Source organism: Glossina fuscipes, unplaced genomic scaffold, assembly GCF_014805625.2.
Source record: "Glossina fuscipes isolate IAEA_lab_2018 unplaced genomic scaffold, Yale_Gfus_2 150, whole genome shotgun sequence".
Taxonomy (NCBI): domain Eukaryota; kingdom Metazoa; phylum Arthropoda; class Insecta; order Diptera; family Glossinidae; genus Glossina; species Glossina fuscipes.
In genome coordinates this window covers 712,107-734,256 of record NW_023998493.1, presented here as the reverse complement: position 1 = coordinate 734,256, position 22,150 = coordinate 712,107, and the positions used below count along the sequence as shown (strand labels likewise).

General features: G+C 34.0%; 2 protein-coding genes across 2 annotated transcripts in view; one reads left to right on the top strand and one right to left on the bottom strand.

The window, feature by feature from the left end:
* The first annotated feature begins 1,177 nt into the window (after positions 1 to 1,177).
* LOC119641437 (tetratricopeptide repeat protein 7B-like) lies at positions 1,178 to 1,645 on the top strand. Its single transcript, XM_038040127.1, has 2 exons — positions 1,178 to 1,430; positions 1,513 to 1,645. Exons 1-2 carry the CDS (start codon positions 1,255 to 1,257, stop codon positions 1,643 to 1,645), a joined length of 309 nt encoding a protein of 102 aa, XP_037896055.1. The 5' UTR covers positions 1,178 to 1,254.
* A 16,605-nt stretch (positions 1,646 to 18,250) lies between these two features.
* LOC119641456 (serine/threonine-protein phosphatase 2A 56 kDa regulatory subunit gamma isoform) overlaps positions 18,251 to 22,150 on the bottom strand; it is a 39,394-nt gene continuing 35,494 nt past the window's right edge. The window contains exon 8 of the mRNA XM_038040147.1: positions 18,251 to 18,343. Within this exon, the coding sequence (XP_037896075.1) occupies positions 18,341 to 18,343 (3 nt within the window). The 3' untranslated portion in view covers positions 18,251 to 18,340. The remainder of the gene's footprint in view (positions 18,344 to 22,150) is intronic.

Here is a 22,150-nt window from a genome sequence, read left to right as displayed (position 1 = left end):
ATATATATTCAAACAAATGGTTTGGTTGAAATGTAATATATAATCTTGTTGGCAATCTGGCGCGAATTATATGAGGGTTAGGTCGCCGTTGAAGATGAAAAACAATCGGACACAAAAAGTGTGATTCTACAAGTACCGTCTTCGCAAATGTCAGATAAGGATTCAAGTAAGTTGAAATTGTTTTCTTCCTTATTTCGTTTTATTTTACAAAATGTTTTGGTTAAGATTTAATGTTATGTTTAATCAGTATATTTAAGATAATTGAACTTTTCAAAAAGCACGCAAGTGTACCTTTAGAGAGCAAGGTGCTCTCCACGTCTACATTGAATATTTAGTCATTTTCGGAAAATATCTGCGTTATTGAAATAAAAAAAAGGCAATTTAAATTAATATTATTATTTTTAATTTAATTTCAAATATATATTCTTTACATGTGAAAGGTATTTAATATCATTTATCAATTTTCTCTCAATTTCCAAAAAAATTTTGGGTAATCATACTGAACTGTAAGTTTTCATTATAACCAAGCAAAATCAACTTTTTTTTAACTGTTTTCCTGCTAAAACCCACACATACTTTTCATCTGCTACACGAGTTTTTTATTGTATTGCATTTAATAATGTCATGAAGTTGAAGTATCAAGACTTTCCAGATTTTCCTGTGTTAACTTTAAATTTGCAAGTTTACAGTTTTTCATGCCACTTTTTTGGAATTGTTATGGAAATCTTGCCTCTTTTGTGTCTCACCCTATGCTTTCTAATTCATTTTTGTACTTGGCTTAGATAATTTTTATATCTAAATTGAATTGCACAAAAATTTTAATTTGAAGATTCTGTTTATGCGGCTTCTCTGGCGGCAGTGTCACGTGTGGAACAAGTTCTCAGCGAAGCGGCAAGTTCTTTAAGTTCTTTTACCCCACGGCCTGGCCCACAAAGGCCCTGGATGATACAAATTAAGGTAAAATATTTCATTTGCAAACATACAATTGTTCTTTCCTAATCTACAAGTGCTTCTTATTCATGGCGTGAACATATTTCTTCATAGATTTGGTTGCTATTAGCTGACGTTTATTTAAATATAGAATAACCTGTGGAAGCTATGAATTGTATAAATGAAGCCTCACAAATATATATATATATATATATATATATCCCTTGTCGCATCAAATAATGTATATGGTACATACATATTAATTTTAATTTTGTGGACCATATTAAACTCTTTTGGTTTTAGAGAGGCCAAGTATGCGCTTCAATGGAACAATGGCACGAAGCAAAGCAGTATTTTCTGAATGCGACGGCAGCCAATCCAAATCATACGGATGCCTTGCGAGCTTTAGGAGAAACTCATAATATGCTGGGCGAACACCGCCTAGCTGAGAAATTATTAAAAGATGCGGCCAAACTTGATCCAAATTGTCCTAGAATATGGTGAACTACTCTTCTGTTTCTTTTTCTTTTTATCTGGAACATCATCCACTTTACATTGTAATAAAATCAAAAATTTTGATAGGTTTTCATTGGGTAAAGTTTTGGAAACTTTGGGAGAATACACGGCTTCTGCGAATTGCATGGCTACAGCTCTACAATTGGAACCGACCTGTCCTACACTTTCATTTACTTCGATAGCTCTAACTTTTGATTAATTAAAAGCAAAAAAATTTTCTGGCCTGTTTTTGTTATCTTTCATATATTTAAGACCATTTAAGACCAGTATAGAGGTATGGAGTAAAGGCAGTCGTGGAGACCTTGTGCCAAAGTAATAACGTATGTCTCCCCAGGTTTTGCCTTGCTTTCTTTTTCTTTGTTTGAAAGGAAAGAAATCTCAATTTGGAATTAGACTCAAAATCGTTTGCTTTAGAGGAAACCTTTGCAGATTGATGATAGCTGCAAAGTGTTCCGTTTAACACACACAATGTTTAAAAAAAATAAAAACATCTAAAAACATCTAAAGGCTAAGCTGATAAGTTTGAATGCATAAGTTATTATTAATTTGAAATTTAAATTCATCATGTTAAAAATGTGAAATTATTATTTAAATAAATTAAAATTAAAAAAAATTGATCGTTGTTTTATTTTTATAATAGCTATTTTAACAAAAATAAATACTTTTTTTATAAATATTAAATATGCTACTAATATAGTAATTATTACTAAGATTGTTAATGCATGATCACGAAAGAAGATTAATATTGAAAAAATAAAAAAAATAAAATAAAAGGCGGAGCAGACAACTTTTAGTCTATAAGATTTAGTCTGTAATTCTAATCTAGAATATTTTAAAATAATAATTTCAAGAATTATAGAAAATGTAAAACTATTCTTTCAATAAATCACAATTACAAATGATTGATCACTGTTTTATTATGTATAGAATTTTTATATGTCAATGAGACATAGCTTATATCTCCGCATTAACAAAATTTTATGTAATTCCATTAGTTATATCCGATCCAATTTAAATATGTCCAGCACTTGCAATGAGAAATTCCATTATGTCTTAAGCCGTCTATTGCGGGACTATCCGAAGTTCCAGAAAAGTTCGATACGCACTTTTCTGCAAAACTACATCGGTAAAGTACTTGATGCGGAGTTTAATTGGTTGAAGCCTTTAAAAATAATTAAGTGGAATTTCATTTGTTTGGGCATACAAAGTGATGGCTATTTTACACGAGCAGTAGCGACATATCAAAAATTGTTGGATTATACTGGTATAAAAGGTATAAAGGTATTTTTTTTCAAATTTTTTTGTTTGATTTAGTTTTAAATATCTTGATTGTATTTAAGGACAACTTTTTACGCCAAGACCTATTAAAGACAGCTCGGATACTAATGAAAACAATTCCAATGAATTGCTAAAAAATACTTTACCTGCACACAAAAGTGAATTGGGGCGTACTGCCATGTTTGAAATGGTTGAAAAGCTGTGCGAAACTAATTTTAAACCGTTCAAAGTGGTTTTGAAATGCGGAGGTTATTTTCGTTTAGAGTGTCCAATCTTAATATGGCCACCGCCTGCACCTTATTATCCATTAAATAATGCTAAGAATGCAACGTCTTTAACCTTAGCTTCAAAGCTGGAAGTTTGTGGTTACTTGTCTTTATCCGATATTGGTTCACCGGCTTCTCTAAGTAGATAACATGCTTATGATCGTTCTTGTAAATTTGTTATTTGACAATGACTTGATATTAATATTTTACAGTTATCTTTTATTAAAAACAATTTTTGTTTTGATAATGGATTGGTTGGAAAGTCGGATAGTCTTGAAATAGGAGTTCTTACGTGGTAGTACGCGATCGTAGACAGCGCGAAGCGTAAATAATGTGTTTGATGCTAGAGTAATTACGCAGCGGACAGTATCGAATTGGTTTACCGAATTTTGCATTGGTAACTTCGACTTCACAAAAGATCTTATCACCGCCATTAGTCCAAAATGCACGGAAACGCCTAATATAATAAATATATTACAGGAGGAAAATTAAATCGACTAATTTATACACTTTTCTTAGTGAGGTGAATTTATTTCCTTTAAACTTAAATATTGTTAAATACATGTTTGTAAGTATTCCAAAGTACATTAAGTAAACGAATTGTTTTAAAGTTTTTATGGCGACTCAGAGCGGGATTGAACACACTTACAATAAGACTATATTGTTGATCAAAATTTGTATATTCTTACCGCTTTTATTCAAACAAGTAGCAGTTTTAAAAGCTCCTCTACTTTATCTAACAACGGCCATATGTATTTTGTTAAGTTGGTAACACAAGTAAACTTCAAAGTATTCTGTTAAGTAGTAGCGTCAATCGCAGTCGCAGTCGCTAGGTGCAGCGCAGCAGCTAGGTGTAGCCTTAATAGATATTTGAATAGACTTGGAGTAGAGTGCTTTACCAACTGTTGACAAGAAAGCACCCGCAATGGGAACAGACAAATTTGACTTGGTTGAATCTCTGATAGTCACTTTCGATATAATAAACCGAAAGACAAATTTAGCGTACAATATCAATATCTATGGTTGAATATAGTGAGGAAATATATAGGAAAGCTTCAGTTCATAGTTTCCTCTCTTTAGCTTCTTTTAGCTGCCGTTTTAGTCTTTGGAACTGCAATGTTGTAGTTTCTGTTATTGATTGCAAACGTTGCCATTCTTTCTTAAGCAATAAACAATTGTGGAAAATGTTAAAGATTTCCACTAACACTCAATATTCTAAATTTTTCTCCAAATATAAAAAAATCCAAAGCGTGATGAATATAATTTTCAATGCATTATAAAAGATTGTAATGAAAAAATGTTTGTAGTACGAAAGAATTTTACTTCTTTCGTCCATTGATTCACATTATATAAACGAAAGGCTTCCAATAATATTGAGATCGTATTTTGACATCCAATCAATGTTGTCCAGCAATATTAACATTAAATGTCCCACCTCTGGAAAAACTGAAAAAATTTTTTAATAAAAGAAGATTCTTCGCTTTAGAAGGAATCTTGATAACCTTCCTAAGCATAGTTTGCAATAAGTAGCCGATCTTAATATTACATCGGTGTGAATCTGCAGTTTACAGATTGATCAGTTTTGTTTGGAAGTGCTTTCAATTTCTTTAGGTTTAAAATTCACATCAGATATTATATTCACGCCAACAATTGTGATTATATCAATGAATAAAATGAATTTACTGTTACGCTCTGTTGATGGGTGTTAACATATTTCATGTATGCCACTCTGCTTTGTAGCTCAACCAGTTAGCTGTGTATGGACGAATGTATAAATCATGTCCAAATTGACCACTCGCCATACAGCATATAACAACTAGAAAATGTTCAATTCTTTTAAGGTCTTCATGGCAATGAAATGTACAAACACTCAATTGTTCGGCTTCTAACTGATCAGCAATTATATTACCAGTAATACCAATAGTTGATAAACAATCAGTAATCAGTAATAAAGTCAGAAGCAATTTCTAGAGATAATTGCTGGGCTGCTTGCGATTTTTCCAACAAATTTTTCATAACATCACGTGCAGCATTCTGGCAATATACAAACGATTTGCTGTGAACAAGAGACTAATAGAATTTACAGTTGTTTTCAATCAATTTTTATCGGGTTATCTGTACTTAAACTCTAAATATATATATATACATTTGTATACGAGAAAAATATGTAAAACTCTTATAAATTATAGAAACAATTATAAATATGCGAAAAAAATATTCATAATAATAATTTTCGAAACAAGTTATGAGTATACATGATAAGCAAACGTTTAGGTGCTTGATAGGAAGGAAGAAATAATAAATTATAACACTGTGAATTTCCAGTCTGCTCACTTAGTTTTCCATTATATTTCCGAATAGTGTAACAGCCATTACTTTCCATCATTTCTTTAAAATATGTGTTAATCTCAGTAACTGTGCGATGCTCTCGAAGCACTGGAGCTGATAAAACTGAAATTCAAGTTTTTTTTTGCATCAATATCGGTTCGATGATTCACCAGTTGAATTTATTATTTAACTGCTTCAATATCTCGGGATAGACGACATAAATCGGCCATTGTTTAGTTTACAGTCTGTTCAAATACCTTCCATTAACATTCTTGATTAACTTATTATATGTATGAGTATATAAACGATAGTTGTTAAATAAAATGTGAATAGTGTTAAATCTATAGCAATAACGTTCTTGAAACTTTAATTATTACTTTAAATATGATGATATGTGCAATTTTTGTTATTTGGTATCTTAGAATAAACTTGGCAAATGTATATATATATATATATATATGTATAAACATGCCTTTCAACATAACTCAGTTTCCATTCATCAAAGACTGAAAATTAATATGAACGTTCTTGCGTTTCTTGCTAAGTTTTCGTTACTTTCGTCGTATATATAATTTCTGGAATTTTTAGAAAAGGCTGACGTGGATATCTTTTCATAAAAATTGTCTTAGCAACTTTTCATGTTTTATTTGCTTTTACTTTGTTCATAAAACATGAAGAATATCCCAAAAGATGTAGATGTAGATAAATAAATAATGGTTAAAAAGAATTGAGGAATGACAAACAACATAGGTGGATATCTTTTCATAAAAATTGTCTTAGCAACTTTTCATGTTTTATTTGCTTTTACTTTGTTCATAAAACATGAAGAATATCCCAAAAGATGTAGGTAGATTCATCTCAAAAAGTTGTTACATATAATTTTGTGAATTATATTTTTATAAAGATCTTCACCTATGTTGTTTGTCATTCCTCAATTCTTTTTAACCATTATTTATTTATTTTATTCATAGGACAATACACAATGCGGTGGGATCTGCAATCATTTAATCATTCTTTTATATATATTTTATTTTTATATACATTTATTTAATGTTACGAAAATCCCAAAGCCAGTTAATTTCAGCTAAGTAATTTTCCGTAATAATAAATTCCCTAAAGAAGGAAAAACCAAATGAGCATTCGCAGGCGCCTCATGCAGGCCGATTAAAACGATTAGCGGAAAAGCAGGCTGGGATTAGAAATAAAACCATAACGGCTTGCGGCTAGCGTGACAATAGTCATGTTATACTTTAATATACATAGGGCCAATGGGGTCGGGGTGTTTAGGGATGATATTTAGGATGATCCTAACAAGGAGGATGATTTAAGGAAAATTTGGAAGAGAGTGCGGACAAAATTGGTATTTTGGAACATCTAAATTCTACCAAATAACGACCCCAAGCATAAGTCCCGCTTAATTCAAGAATGCTTCTTATATAACTGCCCCAAAGTGCTGCATTCTCTTCTCCAATCATCAGGTATGAACCTCATCAAGAATATGTGGGGCGAGTTAGACCGGCGTGTGCGAAAACACTCAATCCCTTCCGTCCAGGATCTGAAAAATAGATTATAAAAGGAATGGAGTAAGATTCCTGTTTACTACACACGAAAAATTATAAAAAATATGTCGAAATGTTTAAATGACATTATTAAGGTAAAAGGATACCCAGCCAAATATTAATTTTTAATAAAATGCTGTTTTTTGTGTTCGTATCCTGCCTTATATGAGAAAAACCCAATATTAATGACGCTGTTTTTATACCCATCACCGAAGGACGAGAGGCATATTCATTTTGTCAAAACATCAGGGACCCTACAAAGTATATATATATATATATATACTTAATCAGGATCCCATTCTAAACTGATTTAAGCCTGTCCGTCTGCCCGTCTGTGTAATGCTTGTTGTAAACATTCTCTTGGGCGCAAAAATGGAGCTATCGGTTTCAAATTTCGCAAAAAAACTTGAAGCTCTTGCACGCAGGTTGGTATTGTAAATGGGCCAAGGCGGCCGAAGAACACGCCCTATGTACCACGTAATCTGAAAATACCAATTTTTTAAAGGAAATGAAAAATTGATATTTTGCTCATTATTCATAAAATATAGCAAATAAATGTACAAAAATTTGAAATCATTTCCTAAGGGAAAAGCTGTGCCATTTGTGCACAAAAATTTGGAAAAAATTGACCAAGCTTATCCAATATTATCGTTTATCAAAATTTTTTTTATTTTGTAATACCTTTAAGACGCGCAAAAACATTCCTCACAAAACTCCATAAAGTAAATAAATTCTTGACTAGTTCCAAATCTTGAAGGCACCTAAACATTCCTGCCTGCTCGTCTGTCCACCTGTCTGTTGGCGCAACTTTGTAGTATTTGTGGTAAACATTTTCTCGTTAGCGAAATGATTGCCCACAAATTTGCAAAAGAATTTGTAATTGATCTAAACTTCTCAAAAGACACGACTACAACGCCCGCATGCCTGCACGACAAAAATTTTTATTTTGAAGATAGAGGAAATTAACCATATAGTAGAACATGAGAATTTTACTCTTTTTTTGCGTTAAACAGTGATGGGTATAAAAGATTCGGTCCCAAACGAATTTAATTGCCTTAGTTTTTGTAATTGTTAATGTTATTTAATTTTCTTGCCTACTGGAATAATGTTTCGCTTGTTTTTTTTTTTTTAATATTTTGATATGTATTCCCTAGTTGCGATAAAAAGGGTACCATGGAAAAATTTATTACAAAAATGTAAACGCAAACCTGGATGGATTGGGTCATAGAAATTATCGAAAAAAGTGCGCTACAGACTTATGACAAGGGAAATTTAGGGAAACAGGATTGGTACGATACTGGATACGATAACATACGGAAAAAATCTTTCCAATATTTGCCATTATTAAAGAAGTATGCTTCTACGCCAATACTGATATAGTTGTATGCAGAAGACAATCAACACTTCAAAAACCTATGCAACACCACAAGAAAAGTGGACGCTATAAGACAAAGGAACTGTCGGGGCGCAAGAGACTTTGGGATTAGGCTGGTAAAGTAACATTTGCACACATACATTTAATACTTCAGCATTGGCCACACATTCTGAAAACCTCGATATGGATCAAAGCTTTATAGCAGAAGAGATGTTAAGTGTGTTGAAGGCCTGCAAGACAAGCAAAGCTCCCAGGGAGTACTGTGTTTCCTCCGAATTCTTCATTCATGCTACGAACCATTTCGTAAGAGCTCTTACAGAAATATTCAAACACTGCATTATAGGTTCCGAAAAAATTTTAGGCGAAATAAAATACTTCTGATCTTTATGACGCACTGCCAAAACTTCTAAACTAATTAACACGTAAAGAAAAACTGTTTAGTTTGCGAGTTTCATGTAGGATTTCGAAAAGCCTATGTTACTATAAATAATATATATATTTTAAAGAGCATTGCGAAGACATACCTCGAGGACAAAAACACCATATTTTTTTTTTTTTCGCAGTTGTTTTTGATGTTGACTACACACTGCACACAAAGAGTGTGTACACAAAAATGGAATACGTACTTCAAAGTTTATATTTGAACAAGTAGGAAAATTATATTAGGTCGTGACTGAGTCTTTTACACCCACCACCCTTGTCCTAAAAAAGGCAAACAAAGTAAAAGAGCTAAGTCTTCATGCTCTCCAATATATTCAGGTGACCCACTTTTCCTATTTTTAAAGTAAAAGTCTTTGTCGTATAGGCGTGTCCTTAGAAAAGTTGAAATCACTTCCAAATTCTTTTGCAAATTTGTAGGCGATATATTCATTTTCGCGAGATTAACACGAGATTGTTTACCAAAATATTACAGAGTTGGGCAGACAGTGCATGCAAAATTTAAAACTGGCCAAGAATTTATATACGTAATGGAGTTTATGACGCTTGTTTTTGCGCTTTATAAAGATATTGAAAGAAAATTAAATTTTGATACCTTATAACATCGGCTAGGCGTAATCAATTTTTTCCACTTTTGTACAGATGCTAAAGCATCGCCTACAGAATATGCCTGTAAATTTTTATACATTTACTTGCCGTAGCTTAAAAGTAAGCAAAAAGCCAATTTTTAGTCTTTTTACAAGACAGAGATGTTCTCAGTTTGCATGGTATTGTGGGCGCGTCCTCCGATCGATTTGGACTATTTTCGATACAAGCCTGCATGCAAGAACTTCAAAAGTTTCTGCCAAATATGAAGTCGATTGCTTCATTTTTGCGACCAGGAGAATGTTTACCATAAACATTATACAGACGGACAGATGCACACGCTTAAATCGGTTCAGAATTTGATGCTGATCAAGAATATATATATACCTTGAGGGGTCACTGGTGCTTTCTTCTAGGCGTTGCAAACGTTTTGACAAAACGTTCCCTCATTCCTTGTTGATGAGTATAATAATAAAACCGCGGTTTGGGATCTTGGGCAACATCTGCTTCCGACAAGATCAGATTTGTAAGCTGGACTTACTGCAAAGAATAGTTAACAATCATTCTATATGCAATAGTGAAGATATATATTTAAGGTAGAGCGTAAGAGCCAACGCAAGCAAATCAAAATTTCGGTAGGTAGAACTAATCACAGAAGATATGAAAAAACAGAAAGAAGAATGGCAGTTAAATGCAGCTGAATTGGAAAACGTGCGGCAATAGATACCAAAGAGCACAAAATTTAAAACCTTTCGAATAGTCGTCCATACAGTCATATTCATGTTTACAATATACCTCGGCTGTGTTATATGTGTCCGAGTGGTGCAAACGGATGCAAACCTTAGGTAAAAAAATTTACATAGCAGTTCCACAAAACACGCTATAAAACGCTAATGTATGATTTGAATGATAATAATTATTTTAACGATTCATATAATAAAACAACAACAGCAATAATATTTAAAGTAAGAGGAGAATAGACTGCATGTCGGTCTATATGTTATCTTAAACTTTTTGAAATCATTGGTATCGGATTGAAACTTTTCAACTACATCTAATTTTTTTTTTTGCGATTTATAGTTAGAGTCAATAGTCACCTTTAAAAATTCTTTCCTTTGGTAAATGAGATTTGCCAAGGGTCTCCTCTATTTGTCAGAGTTTCTCAAATGGTTTTTAGTGAAATAAGCAAAACTGTTTACTGCATTGCAAATATCGAACATCGTCTATACGCTGATCGTGTTTATAGTCTAACAAAAGAAAAAAATAATGCCACAACCATCAATATCCTGGAAAGTATCAAGAAACATATTTAAATTTGGGCTAATTCCTCGGAGGTATTAATGTCAATACGAACATCAAAAAATTTGCATATTTCTGGCAAACACACATCTAATGCAGAAACTTGGCTTATATACAAAAATAACTTACTGGTTAAAAATGTGCAGAACGTCACGTGCGTTCCGAACACCACTCGTCAACAACATCATAATCGCGACAATTCTTCGAACATTAGAAAACAAAGTGTACGAGTTAAAAGACTAAATCGATACTCGGTGAAGAAAGAGATGTTAAAAAGCTGTTATTGCCAATAAATTCAAACGATACCACTCACAATTAACTCTTGTATGGACCTTGCAAACGAAATACCTATCCCCCTAAACATCTCCTAAAAATCTAAAAACAAATAAGCGCTGTCTTTGAAAGTCAACTCTTGTGATATTGCAATTTAAAAATATGAACAAGTGAAACCATTACAGTCGAAATAGGTCAACTATTTAACGTTGTCTAACAAACTCTTTTTTTTGTCAAAGAACACGAAAGTTATACTTTGTTTTTATATTAATTTACTATTACGGAGCTTTGTGTTTAACATTAGACCACTTTGCAAAAAAAGGCTTATTTCTCGTAAGAATGATCGTGCCCAAGAGGTTCAAAAATTGTGGTACATATTCAAAATTCAGCATAACAATAAGTTTTATATGAATTTACTGCTATGGATCAACTTTCACCATAAAATATTAAAACTGAAATGTTTCTGCTTAAATAGGCGTGGGCGGTCTAAATATGGTACGATGGGTTTTTTATGCTAAATTGGTATTATGGAATAAATAAAAATCATCATAACTTATTAAAATTGAGACTTTTCTGCCATATAAACGCTCAATTTTCGTGAAAATCCATACGTAGTGTAAGATCCAAAAAATAGGCCGAGATGATGCAAATTTTGTAAAGTTAATCTTTATGTCTTAAATTACTATTATTATTAGACCTTTTTCTCATATGAAATTCAGTTTTCGTTATACTACAGGGAGTTTAAAAAATTGTTCCAACTGGTCGAAAGTTCTCATACCAATTTAGAGTGGCGCAATACTATAACTTAGCTACTTTTGTCGGGAAATTTTGAAAATTGCAATTTTTTTACATACAAAAACTTTGCAAAATGGGGCGTTACATGGGGAGTGGTCGAAAAAGCTGACCAATTCAAATTTTCAATAGTTATCGTCCTTGGATTATTTTTTTTAAAAATCGGTGCCTGTTGCCTTAGTTGTTAGTGCTCATCCTACTTTGGCCCTGGAATTTATTTTTTTATTCAAAAAATAATAATAATGATAGTAATGATAATAATAATTGATCCTCATATCTAGGGAACTTTTAAGAAAACGCTAGTGCGGCAATTTCTGGCGCTCGCAATTTTGCATTTATCTATATATCGTATCTAGGTTTGTGAGATATTCCTTAGTTTTAGACAAGAAGACAGCCATGAAGCAATGCACAACACTTACTGCAGTTAGGTTTGTCTCAAAAGTGGGCAAAACAGTCAGAGGTTGTGCACACAGACAGACTCATAGACGCGCTTGAATCAGGTCATGGGTCATTTGAAACCTCTTTCTGCGAACGTTTTGCATATAACCTCTCCCTTCCCTATCCCTTGATTGGTAGGTACAAAGTGGTTTTTTTTTTATTTCATTTTCAACTAGATCATTATTCGTGGCCTAATATTCACCGGCGCATTTTCAAATACGCTCAATGAAACCCATCAGGTCACATTCACCGTCAAAATTCAGTAGCCTCCCCTAATTCAGTAGTATCCCCTAAGTAATGGCTAGATGCAAACAACACATTCAAAGAAATTTTGATCCAAAGCACAATCAGAGTCGAATGCATCCAGAAAGAAAAAGACGTTATTTTAGATGAAATCGCGGTAGCAAGACAATAGATCCTTAAACAGTATAAAGTCTGCCAAAGAAAATGCCCTACCACTTTGATTATTAAAGAGCTTTTTATACGTACACGTCCAACCTGATAACCTAAAGTGCCGAATGTATCGGCAAATAAGAAGGAGAAGGTTACGAAAGTGCATAAAGCCAGTTTGACTTTTCACTTTTGGGAACTACCGATAAACTTGCTACCTCGAGTAGACATATATGGTTTTTCCTAAGCTTCGCCGTCGTTTTTAGTAACACTCAAGACTGAAAGGGTCATACTTCCTAGTATCACACCTAATCCGTCAAACTGCGTTTGCCATTGGAAAACTTTTTGGTAAAATCCTGTAATGGTATACCAATTGCTCGTTGGCTTGGTTTTGGTTTAGGTTAGCTCGGGTTTGGTTTAGAACTGTCCTGAGGTTCGTTCCAAGAAATTTATTGCGTAAATTAAATGAATCTTGGTGTTTTCGTACAATTTTTTTATATATTTTAGCGGAATTTAGGAAGTATATATGAACATAGGATGGTGTTAATTACGAATTATTTAGTTATAAAGAAAAACAGACGGTCACTACGGGGCGGCCTCGATGCAACTGGGAAATACAAATCGCGCGTAACCGAACTTGACTTTTCCGTAAATTATGATAAAGAAATTGCCGCGTATGATCTGTAAGTTATTTTTTGAGTGGTTCAGTAGACAGTTAAGCTGGTCTCTAAAAGGGGGAATTCCTATACTGTCATTTCGGTCCTGGACTCCATAAGGTAATGATGCAGGAGCACGGTTGTTGCCTTAAATGCCCCATTCTGAATGGACAAGGTAACGGAGTACTGGTCTCTTGAGGTTAAGAAATCTTTCCGGCCGAAAGTCGATAAAGTAATCATGCAAGAGCACGTTTATTATTTTAAGAACCTCGTTCCGGACGGACAGATTACTACTATTTAAATATTCTTGAATTACCCATTGGTTTGATTAATGCTGAAAGAATGACGGAATGATCGTTGTTTGCGCACCACTTTTATAGTTGTTGGCTGCCACACCAACACGTTAATACCGAGACCTTTCACCACGAGATGTGCTTATTGAATGACTACAAATAGTACACCATTTACCGCTTAGAGAGTAACTTAGTTGGGAGAGTAACCTCATAGTACGCTGATAAAGCTTTGTACACTTAAAAGAGACTTAAGGAAAGTTAACTTACTATTTGTGTGTTAAAGCTATATAAATACAATAAGGTGCCAAATGGGATTATGCAGGGTTGTGTTACAATTTCCATCAGAAGAATGTACTGTGCGAAGATAATAAAACTATGAACAGAGTATACAAGGTCAAATGAAAGATTAAGCTTAAATATTTACTTTGATAAAATAAAGTTTTCTAGAGATAAAGCTATGTAAACAGCAACGTCTTTAATGTTCGCAGAGGGCAAGGGAGAGCTGCTTCTATACATTTTCTCTTCAAGTCGGGAATGAATAAGTATCTGCTGTACTCCTGACCAAACTTTTAAGATCCGACACCAATTATCATATCCTTGGACAGAAATTCCAATGCCCACGTTCGCCTGCCCTTGAAAACTCGGTTGCCAGCCGTTCATAGACGCTGTGTTCTTTTGGCAACGTTTGCGATCCGGGATTTTATGCTGCGGTAGAAAAAGTTTTGCGCTATCAATAGGCAACGATTCTACGGCCGTTTTATCAGGCTTATCCAATTTTAATGGTGTCCATAAGCCGAACCCGCCATCCCCATTTGGAACTTTTTATGACGTATCCTTCGTTGATGGAACCAACTTGTCGAAAAGATAATCTTCTCGGCGGCTGCCTGATGGGATTCATCCAAGGCCGACAATAGCGATTGGTCGACCTTAATGAGATCGTCGGTAGTTGTTGTTGTAATGCCGTGATCGGAGTTGTTTCGTGTGGGTCAACAGAACTCGGCGGTTTTAACTGGCTGTATTTGAGTGCTTTCAGTTTTGGAATATCAACTCGATGACTGTTTGTCTTGGTTAGGTCGGGTATATCATGGGCGAGACGAATAGGAGCAATCTTAGTATCCTGAGGAGTGTCATACAGCGACACATATTTTCAAGGGTGTGAAAACCACAGTCGCTAAAATTGTCCTGCTGTGGAGTTTGCACTATGGATGACTTTTAATTGAAATCTGCTGCAGTTTTGTATTGCTTTTGATACTCCCGAGAAAGATATTGTAGATGACTTCAGCTCACGGCCCCACATTCATTTTGGAATCCACTACGTGGATTCGACTGGATTTGCCCTCATTTACCATAGCTAACAGCCAATGCTGTCATGTACAAATGGGTAGCAGCTGTGTCGTCTTGCCGAAGAGGTCGGTATCGATCTATAAAAAAGGCAGTTGTTGGCGTATTTGCGCATATGTGAAGGGACTCAATACATACACGTCGTCCCTCAAAGATTTATTCAGACAGTCTCGTAGCCAAAAGCCGTAAATTTCTATGATGGTACCATTGAACCACCTCCCGCGACTCAACAACTCGTAATCTATCGTAATCTATTGAAGTGACGGCTCGTAAACAGTTTGCCGTTATCGGTGATGAGTGCTTTTAGTACACCGTCTTGGCACGCCGTGATTAATCCTGCGGTGGTGACATCGCATAATGGGACGATTTCTGTCCACTCGGTGAACCGTTCGACCATTACTAACGCCATTTGGTACCCTGTTGTTGATCTGGGCAGGGGTCCAATGAAATCCGCGTCAACAGCCCACCATACTTCGTTTAGCAGCTGGGCTAGCATTTTTCCTGTCGGTTTCTGTTGACTCCTGGCCAGTAATAAAGCCGGGCAATGCGCATCCTGGGCATCCAGGATACGTGCCCTAGCGTGCTTTGAAACGCATAGCTTCGATGGATTTTCGTCTTCTTCGCCTTGTTGCGGTGGGATAAAATAGTGCAATCTAGTGTAAACTATTGTTTAATCTGGTGTGCTCTCGGGATTTTCTTCAACCTCTTTCAATAGTCAATCAAGCCGTTGGCAATACCTTGTCACGGTTTTCATCAAATGGAACCTTACAATTGTTTCATCCGGTTGTCGTGTCGGCGATTACTTTGTACTGTGAGGACCTAAAGTCGTTTCCCGTTTTGGTCTCACGGGTTCTCCATCTCTGGTTGGGGAGAGAAGGGTGCTAGGAAGTAAGGTGGCGTAAGAACAGGATAGGTATGGGATAAGAATAGGTTAGAATAGGATAGGGGTAGACTAATATAGATTAGGAATAGATTAAGATAGGATAGTAATAGATTAAGAATAGAATTAGGTAACGTTAGTTTTTTAGTTGGGTTAGAGAGTCGAGCTTGGGACGTCGACACGAAAGGTCGCCGTTTTGTCTCCGAGGTAGAGAGTGAATTTAAGCTTAAAGAAAATTGCTGAAATAAAGGGTCCCTGTAAAATTATAAATGTCTTGTGTTTTTGCCATGGGCCGCTGAGCTGCCCCAGCCTAGGAAAGGGACGAAAACGTCTACACAGTACTTAGCCTTTCTGTATTCCACAACGTAAGAGAACGGTTGTAGTTCTAGCGCCCAGTGTACCACTCGCGGGATTTTGCATTACGTTAACCGTTTTTAAAGCCGGATGGTAAGTTTTAACTTTAAAATGATACCCTTTCATGTATGGTATTAATCTGCGGACTGCTCAGACGATAGGTACACACTCTTTCTCCGCCATGTTGGCCTCTGTTCCACGTAGTCTTCGGTTGGCGTAAGCTGTTACTCGCTTTGTTCCGTTTTGAATTCGAGTCAAAACAGCCGCCTTACTCACGTTACTAGCATTCGTTTATGCTATAAATTGCTCATTAAAATTGATTGATTGAGAACTGCTGCCTCCATCAATCGGCGTTTTAAATAATCAAATGAGGTTCCCTGGGTTTGAACTTACCTTTAATCTCGTCGCGCGGTTTCTTTGTTGTACTCTTTTGATTCGCTGCGCTTTCGAGAAATATATGTGGGTGGGGCAGGCGTTGTCTCTTCTTCTTTTTGGAGCTTGTCTGACAGAAGCGTCTTGTTTTTTTATAAAAAGACAGCTTGTTATAAGTCTTGCACTAGAAAACTAAGACTTACCCTGCCGACGTCATAAATAATAAATTAGACAATCGTAAAAAGATGAAATGAAAGTGACGAAATTCGTTAAAAATTGCCTCGCTTATCAACATGATTATTATATTTTTGCAGTTGGCGAAGCACCACATGAGTTACGGAATCGCTTTTACGTACTGTTTACAGTAACACTTCGATATCTCATTAACGGATCTAACAGCGTAATTAACATCAAGAAAGAATAAATGTGTGTTGTAACACAGAAGAGCTTAACTCCAGGCTTGGTGCGAAAACGAGTCAGAAATTTAGATGTGCTTGGAAAAAATTATCCCCGCGATTGTCGGACAGCTCGTGATAGCTTCATCTGAATTTAAGACTCTAATATACTATCTTGGTAGGGGGACGTAAGTCCTGGGAGAAGCATTTAAGAAAAACTTAAATTGGAATTTTTGCAGCCTTGTATGCAGAAAGTATAATTTCCGGTAAAAAAATCATCAATCCCGAGCCAATACGGTCCACAAGAAATATACAACATTTTAATAATATCTGTATATTCATGTCTTAAAAATCATATCAGCCGACTTCAAAAATAGAATGATAGTGAGAAAAAAGTAGTAAATCTTAAGAAAATAATAATAGTAGTAGTACCCGGAATTTGCGTAGTATTCCTCAACTAGCAATTTACTCCTATTAACTAGAAAATTTAAAATTGATAAAAGATAGAAATGAACTTTTTGAAATATCAAAATCACCAAAGTAAGTCCGCAAAAAAGGAAAGCAACAAGTCATCAAGGTAAAAAATGAAAATTCCTCTTACCAGTGGCATGAAAATAATGTTATGTTTACCTTAGAACAGGATGGTTTAAATTTGATTTACAAAAAGATAGCTTCTTTACAATTTGTTGTCATATTTTATGTATAAACTTTATTATATACCAAATAACTTACATTTCATTTATATAATATTTATAATGTGTATGTGTATGTATATGTATATATATATATATATGATAGGTATGCATATTTAAATTTTAATTGTTTCCTTTGTTTTGTCTTGTTTATTTATTTACAAGTATTGATATTCATAAGTATAAATATTCAGCTTCGTTTTTATTATTAGTTTATTCAATTTTCATGATCAGTTATGTTTTCACGATTCCAGCAATACTGTGTTATTTTTGCTCATCTCCTACACATGAATATATGTTTACACATATATATATATATATGTTTATAAAACAAGAGGCATTTACAGTAATGTAATTTTGTTTCGGGGTACATTCATTCATCATTAAACAAATCATTTATTGTTTATAATATAATCGTTACTTTGTAAATATTTATTAAATATATTAGAGAAAAATTATATAAAGGCTGGAAAATTGATGTAAGATTATTTGTGTAATTTTTGACGCTTGCTAGCTTACGTTAAGATGCAAAATACATATTTTGATTACTTAGATAAAAAATTACAACAAAATTTTAAGTGATTTTTCTGCCTTTATCTAAATGTCCTCCGCTGTATACATTTACAACTTATTTAATTTTTTAAATTGTTTTTGTTTTTTTTTTGTTAGTTATAGTTTAATTTGTTCTAAAGAAATATTTTTGTATTTTATTTGATTTGTGTTAGTTAATTTTCTTTCTTTTTTTATTTTTATTTTTTATTTTTTAAATCAAGTTAATAAATTAACTAATATTTATTCTTGGTTGCCATAGCTAAACATAAAATTAAGATTTTCTTATAATTAATGCAAAAATTATATGTATATATGTATGCTTGTAAACTCCTAATATTTCACTGCAAATAAAGAAGAGACGATAAAAAAAGTTAATAATTTTCAATAGATTTCGAAATATTTGTCAATTCTGTGCATATCGGAAACGAATAATATTGAAATAGATTGCAAGCTTCCTACAAATTCTACAAGTAGTATATGCGTAAATAAAATTGTAACAAAATCAATTTCCAAATAAATCGATCCGTTATTATTTTTACCCTTCTAAATCCTGTTAAGAAAAACGTGCGGAAATAGATTTAAAATGAAAACACATGCATATTCTTTTGGCCTAAAAATCGAAAAAGTGCGACTTATCGTTAAAAATTGCTTTATTGTTTTCCAAAATATTTTTTTTTATTATCTACACCACTTTACATTCAAACCATTTGCCCTAACATTTTTCCACCAAAAACCATTTTGAACGTATCCAAGGTTGCTTTTGGCGACGAAAACCAGTTTGCACTCAATTTATTCTTGACGTTCGGACACAAAAAAAAGTCATTTGACGCTAAGTCGGGACTATACGATATGTGATCTACTAATTAGATTTTTTGAGTATTGAAATTGATGGAAAAGATATTTAAAGGCTCGCAGTGTCATGACGAAGAACAACCCGGCGGTGTTTATGTGCTTTGCTTAGACTATTGTGTTCTTTCCGCTTCACGGCCATCCGTATATGGGTCTTTTGAAGCGATTGCATATCTTAAGCTCTTTGCACCAATCGACACGGCTATTCGTTTTCGGATTATGTCAAATTATGTGGGACTCAATCAGGAAAAGTCACTTTGCATGACTAAATGATCATGCAATGTTCTATGTGTTGATTGTACTAATGCCTAATCCCTCGGTAGGCGATTTGCTATTGCTATTACTATTTTCACACAGCGTCAATGTTTCCTAGCACTGATTTTGGACAAACTTTCACTTTTGCGGGTGAGCGTACAAGCAAGGCATGGTGCTTCATTGCCAAAAATAGAAATAGATTGATCGATGCACCCGTCCTGATAATTTTCGTCGATAAGAATAAAAAATCATAGCACGAAAATTTTCATTAGTTAATTTCATTTTTCCAGTGAGGAACAATTGTCAAGCTATTTCAAGCCATTGCAAACAACACAAATCGCATTCACATGATAAAATGTACTGAAAGAAATTAAAAGGGATAAACTTTCTAGTGAAAACTTCAAACGGCACCTAACAGCACAAGGCTCGAAATATAGAGATTGACCTACATACAATAAATAAATTGGTATTACATGACACATAAATCTTGCTTATATAACTGCAGTAATCATAGTAATCACAATCACATTTTGCTATCGGCATAGTTTAGTTACAGAATTTACCTATCAGCGAGTTGAGAAGTATAACAAAAACTACAAGATTCAGAACGTGGTCAATATATCTGACTCTATAATTAGTACAAAATCAACACTTCTAAGTGGTCTTATTGTGGCTGAGTGGTCTATTGGAATGTTGCATTTGTTGTGCTTTTGTTCGTTAATTAATTTATTAGTAGCCTAATTCAGCTGATATGTAAGTTGTTGAATTGAAAGCATGGATAAACAAACCCATAACAAGTAACCACTTTACAAGCCAGCACGGCCGACTATTGGCCCCTAAACTACTTGGCCTAGTACAGTTATGAACTCGTGTTGGTAATAATACACCAAAATTTGCCCATTATTTTTATGCAAATCCACACTTTTCATGAAAGCACGCAAACTGGAGGATGCCCAAAGCATAACATGACGCGGTTCAAATTCGGCAAAGATCATTTACTTCCCAAAGGTTTGTTCTTGTATATATTCTCTTTTAGAAGAACGTGCTTTTCATGAATCATTTTCAATATCCTTCGTTCTTGCGTCTGGCCAAGTCAGTGTACCAAATTGCATCCAAATATCCCAAAAATTGCGACGCGCAGGATGAACACAAAATTACATGGACAGAATCCAGGCAGACGACAAGCCAAGACGAAAAGGCAAGCTTAGAAAAACGATTCTGAATCGATTGGTATAATAAAAAGTGTTCTACTGCGTGTTACATAAATTCGCACAAAGTTAATACACCCCGCACCATAAGTGATGTAGAATAGAAAAAGTGTAAAACAGTCCGCTTGAGTTATAAAAGCTTTGCAGAAGACGTGAATTAAAAGAAAGCATAGAAAGTACACTAATGACTGTTTAGAATAGGTATAGTAAATTCTTCTTTTCAATACGTAGGAAAAATTACTGGTGTAAAAATCACAAGCGAAATTGGAAAAAATTCAATCTCATACTTTGACTTCGAGAGAAATTTTTAATACCATCTACTAGACTGCTGGTCGGCATCTGATTACAAAATATTTTTTTTTTCTGGTAAATGTCTCTGAACCCATTTATGTGATTGACGGCTTTGGCACGATTGCGGAATTAAGCAGAAAGCAAAACTCGTACAGGTGTGGAGCCACACTTAACGAAAACAAAAAATATTGTCCAGTTCTTGCTAATTGTCAGCAAACCAGCGGCACAAATTTTGTCGCTTTTTGGAATGTAACTAACGTGTATAATAAAGAAAGAATTTGAGACCCAATTTGGTTTTCTAAGTAAACTTCTGAGGTCATCAACGCGATTTTGAAAAACGGACAGACGAATGTATAGACATATATATGTAGATCAATTATATCCAAGCATTCGTGCTGGTCAAGGACAAGTATACTTCATATAATCGCTGATGACTATATAAATTTCTGCCCAACAAAATTGAATATAGAACAAGGAAGAAAATTAAATGCCTCTTTTTATACCCGTCACCGTTATCCTAAAAAAGCCAAAAAAACTAAATTTTTATGCTCTGTAATCTTGAGTGAAAGTAGCTGATTCTTTTTTTTTTTAACTGAACGGTTTTTCTTGCATAACCCTGTGGGCTGAAGTTGTAGGTTATATATCGGTTTTTGCTTGTTATTTGCAACTCTTAAAATTTTTTAGCAAAAGTGGCTAAGTAGTGGTATGTGGGCAAATTGACCTACAACAGTGATTTCATGCAAAAATGAACTCTACAAAATTTGGACCATCTAGGCCTATTTTTAGATACCATCCTATATAAGGATTAAACTTTTGGACCCGCTTTCCCATAAACACCCACTTGAAATAAATGGCTTTATACTTCTATATAAAGGCACATATTTTTGTGTTCTATAAAAATGATATAAAAATTAAGAATTTTGTTAAGCAATGTGGTGTAGGATATTTAATGATCGGCGTTACCTGACTATGATATTCTTACTTGTTTTTACACACAAAATTGCAGTTTGTAATGTTTAATGTTCAACAACTTAAATTATCTCATTTTAAAAGAGGATAATAATATAATAAATTTTGAGAAATGAGCGGAAGGTAGATGTAGCCTTTAAGAAATCGACTTTCGAGAAATTAGTCTTTAAAAAATGTCACTTACTGGTGCTTTACGGATTGTAGGTAATGTGCACGGTTTTTATAAACATAACCTTAGTACTAACCTTAGCACTATTCTACAAAGAGGTGTCAAAAGACTTTTTTCAAATTTGAACTTAACATTATTCTCCAAGTTATGATTCAACTCTCCAAGTTTCAGCGATACTCCACAATTATGAAACTTAATTTGTTGGATTTTTCGTACAACAGTTGTTAAATTAATCCAGTCATAAAATCTAAATCTAGCTTATCCTGGGTCTAAAAATTTGGGTATGGTATACCTATTTTTACCTACTAGTATGTCTTTTGACCTACTAAGGCTTTTATGACTGTGTCTAATTTTAAACCATTTTAGTTATAGATATCAACACCATTTTGCACCTTTTTGTAATACTG

Excerpts from the sequence above, each read along its gene's own strand:
- LOC119641437 (XM_038040127.1), top strand. The coding sequence starts at position 1,255 with ATGGAACAATGGCACGAAGCAAAGCAGTATTTTCTGAATGCGACGGCA. Across the intron at positions 1,431-1,512 it reads CCAAATTGTCCTAGAATATG|GTTTTCATTGGGTAAAGTTT; the intron begins GTGAACTACTCT and ends AAATTTTGATAG.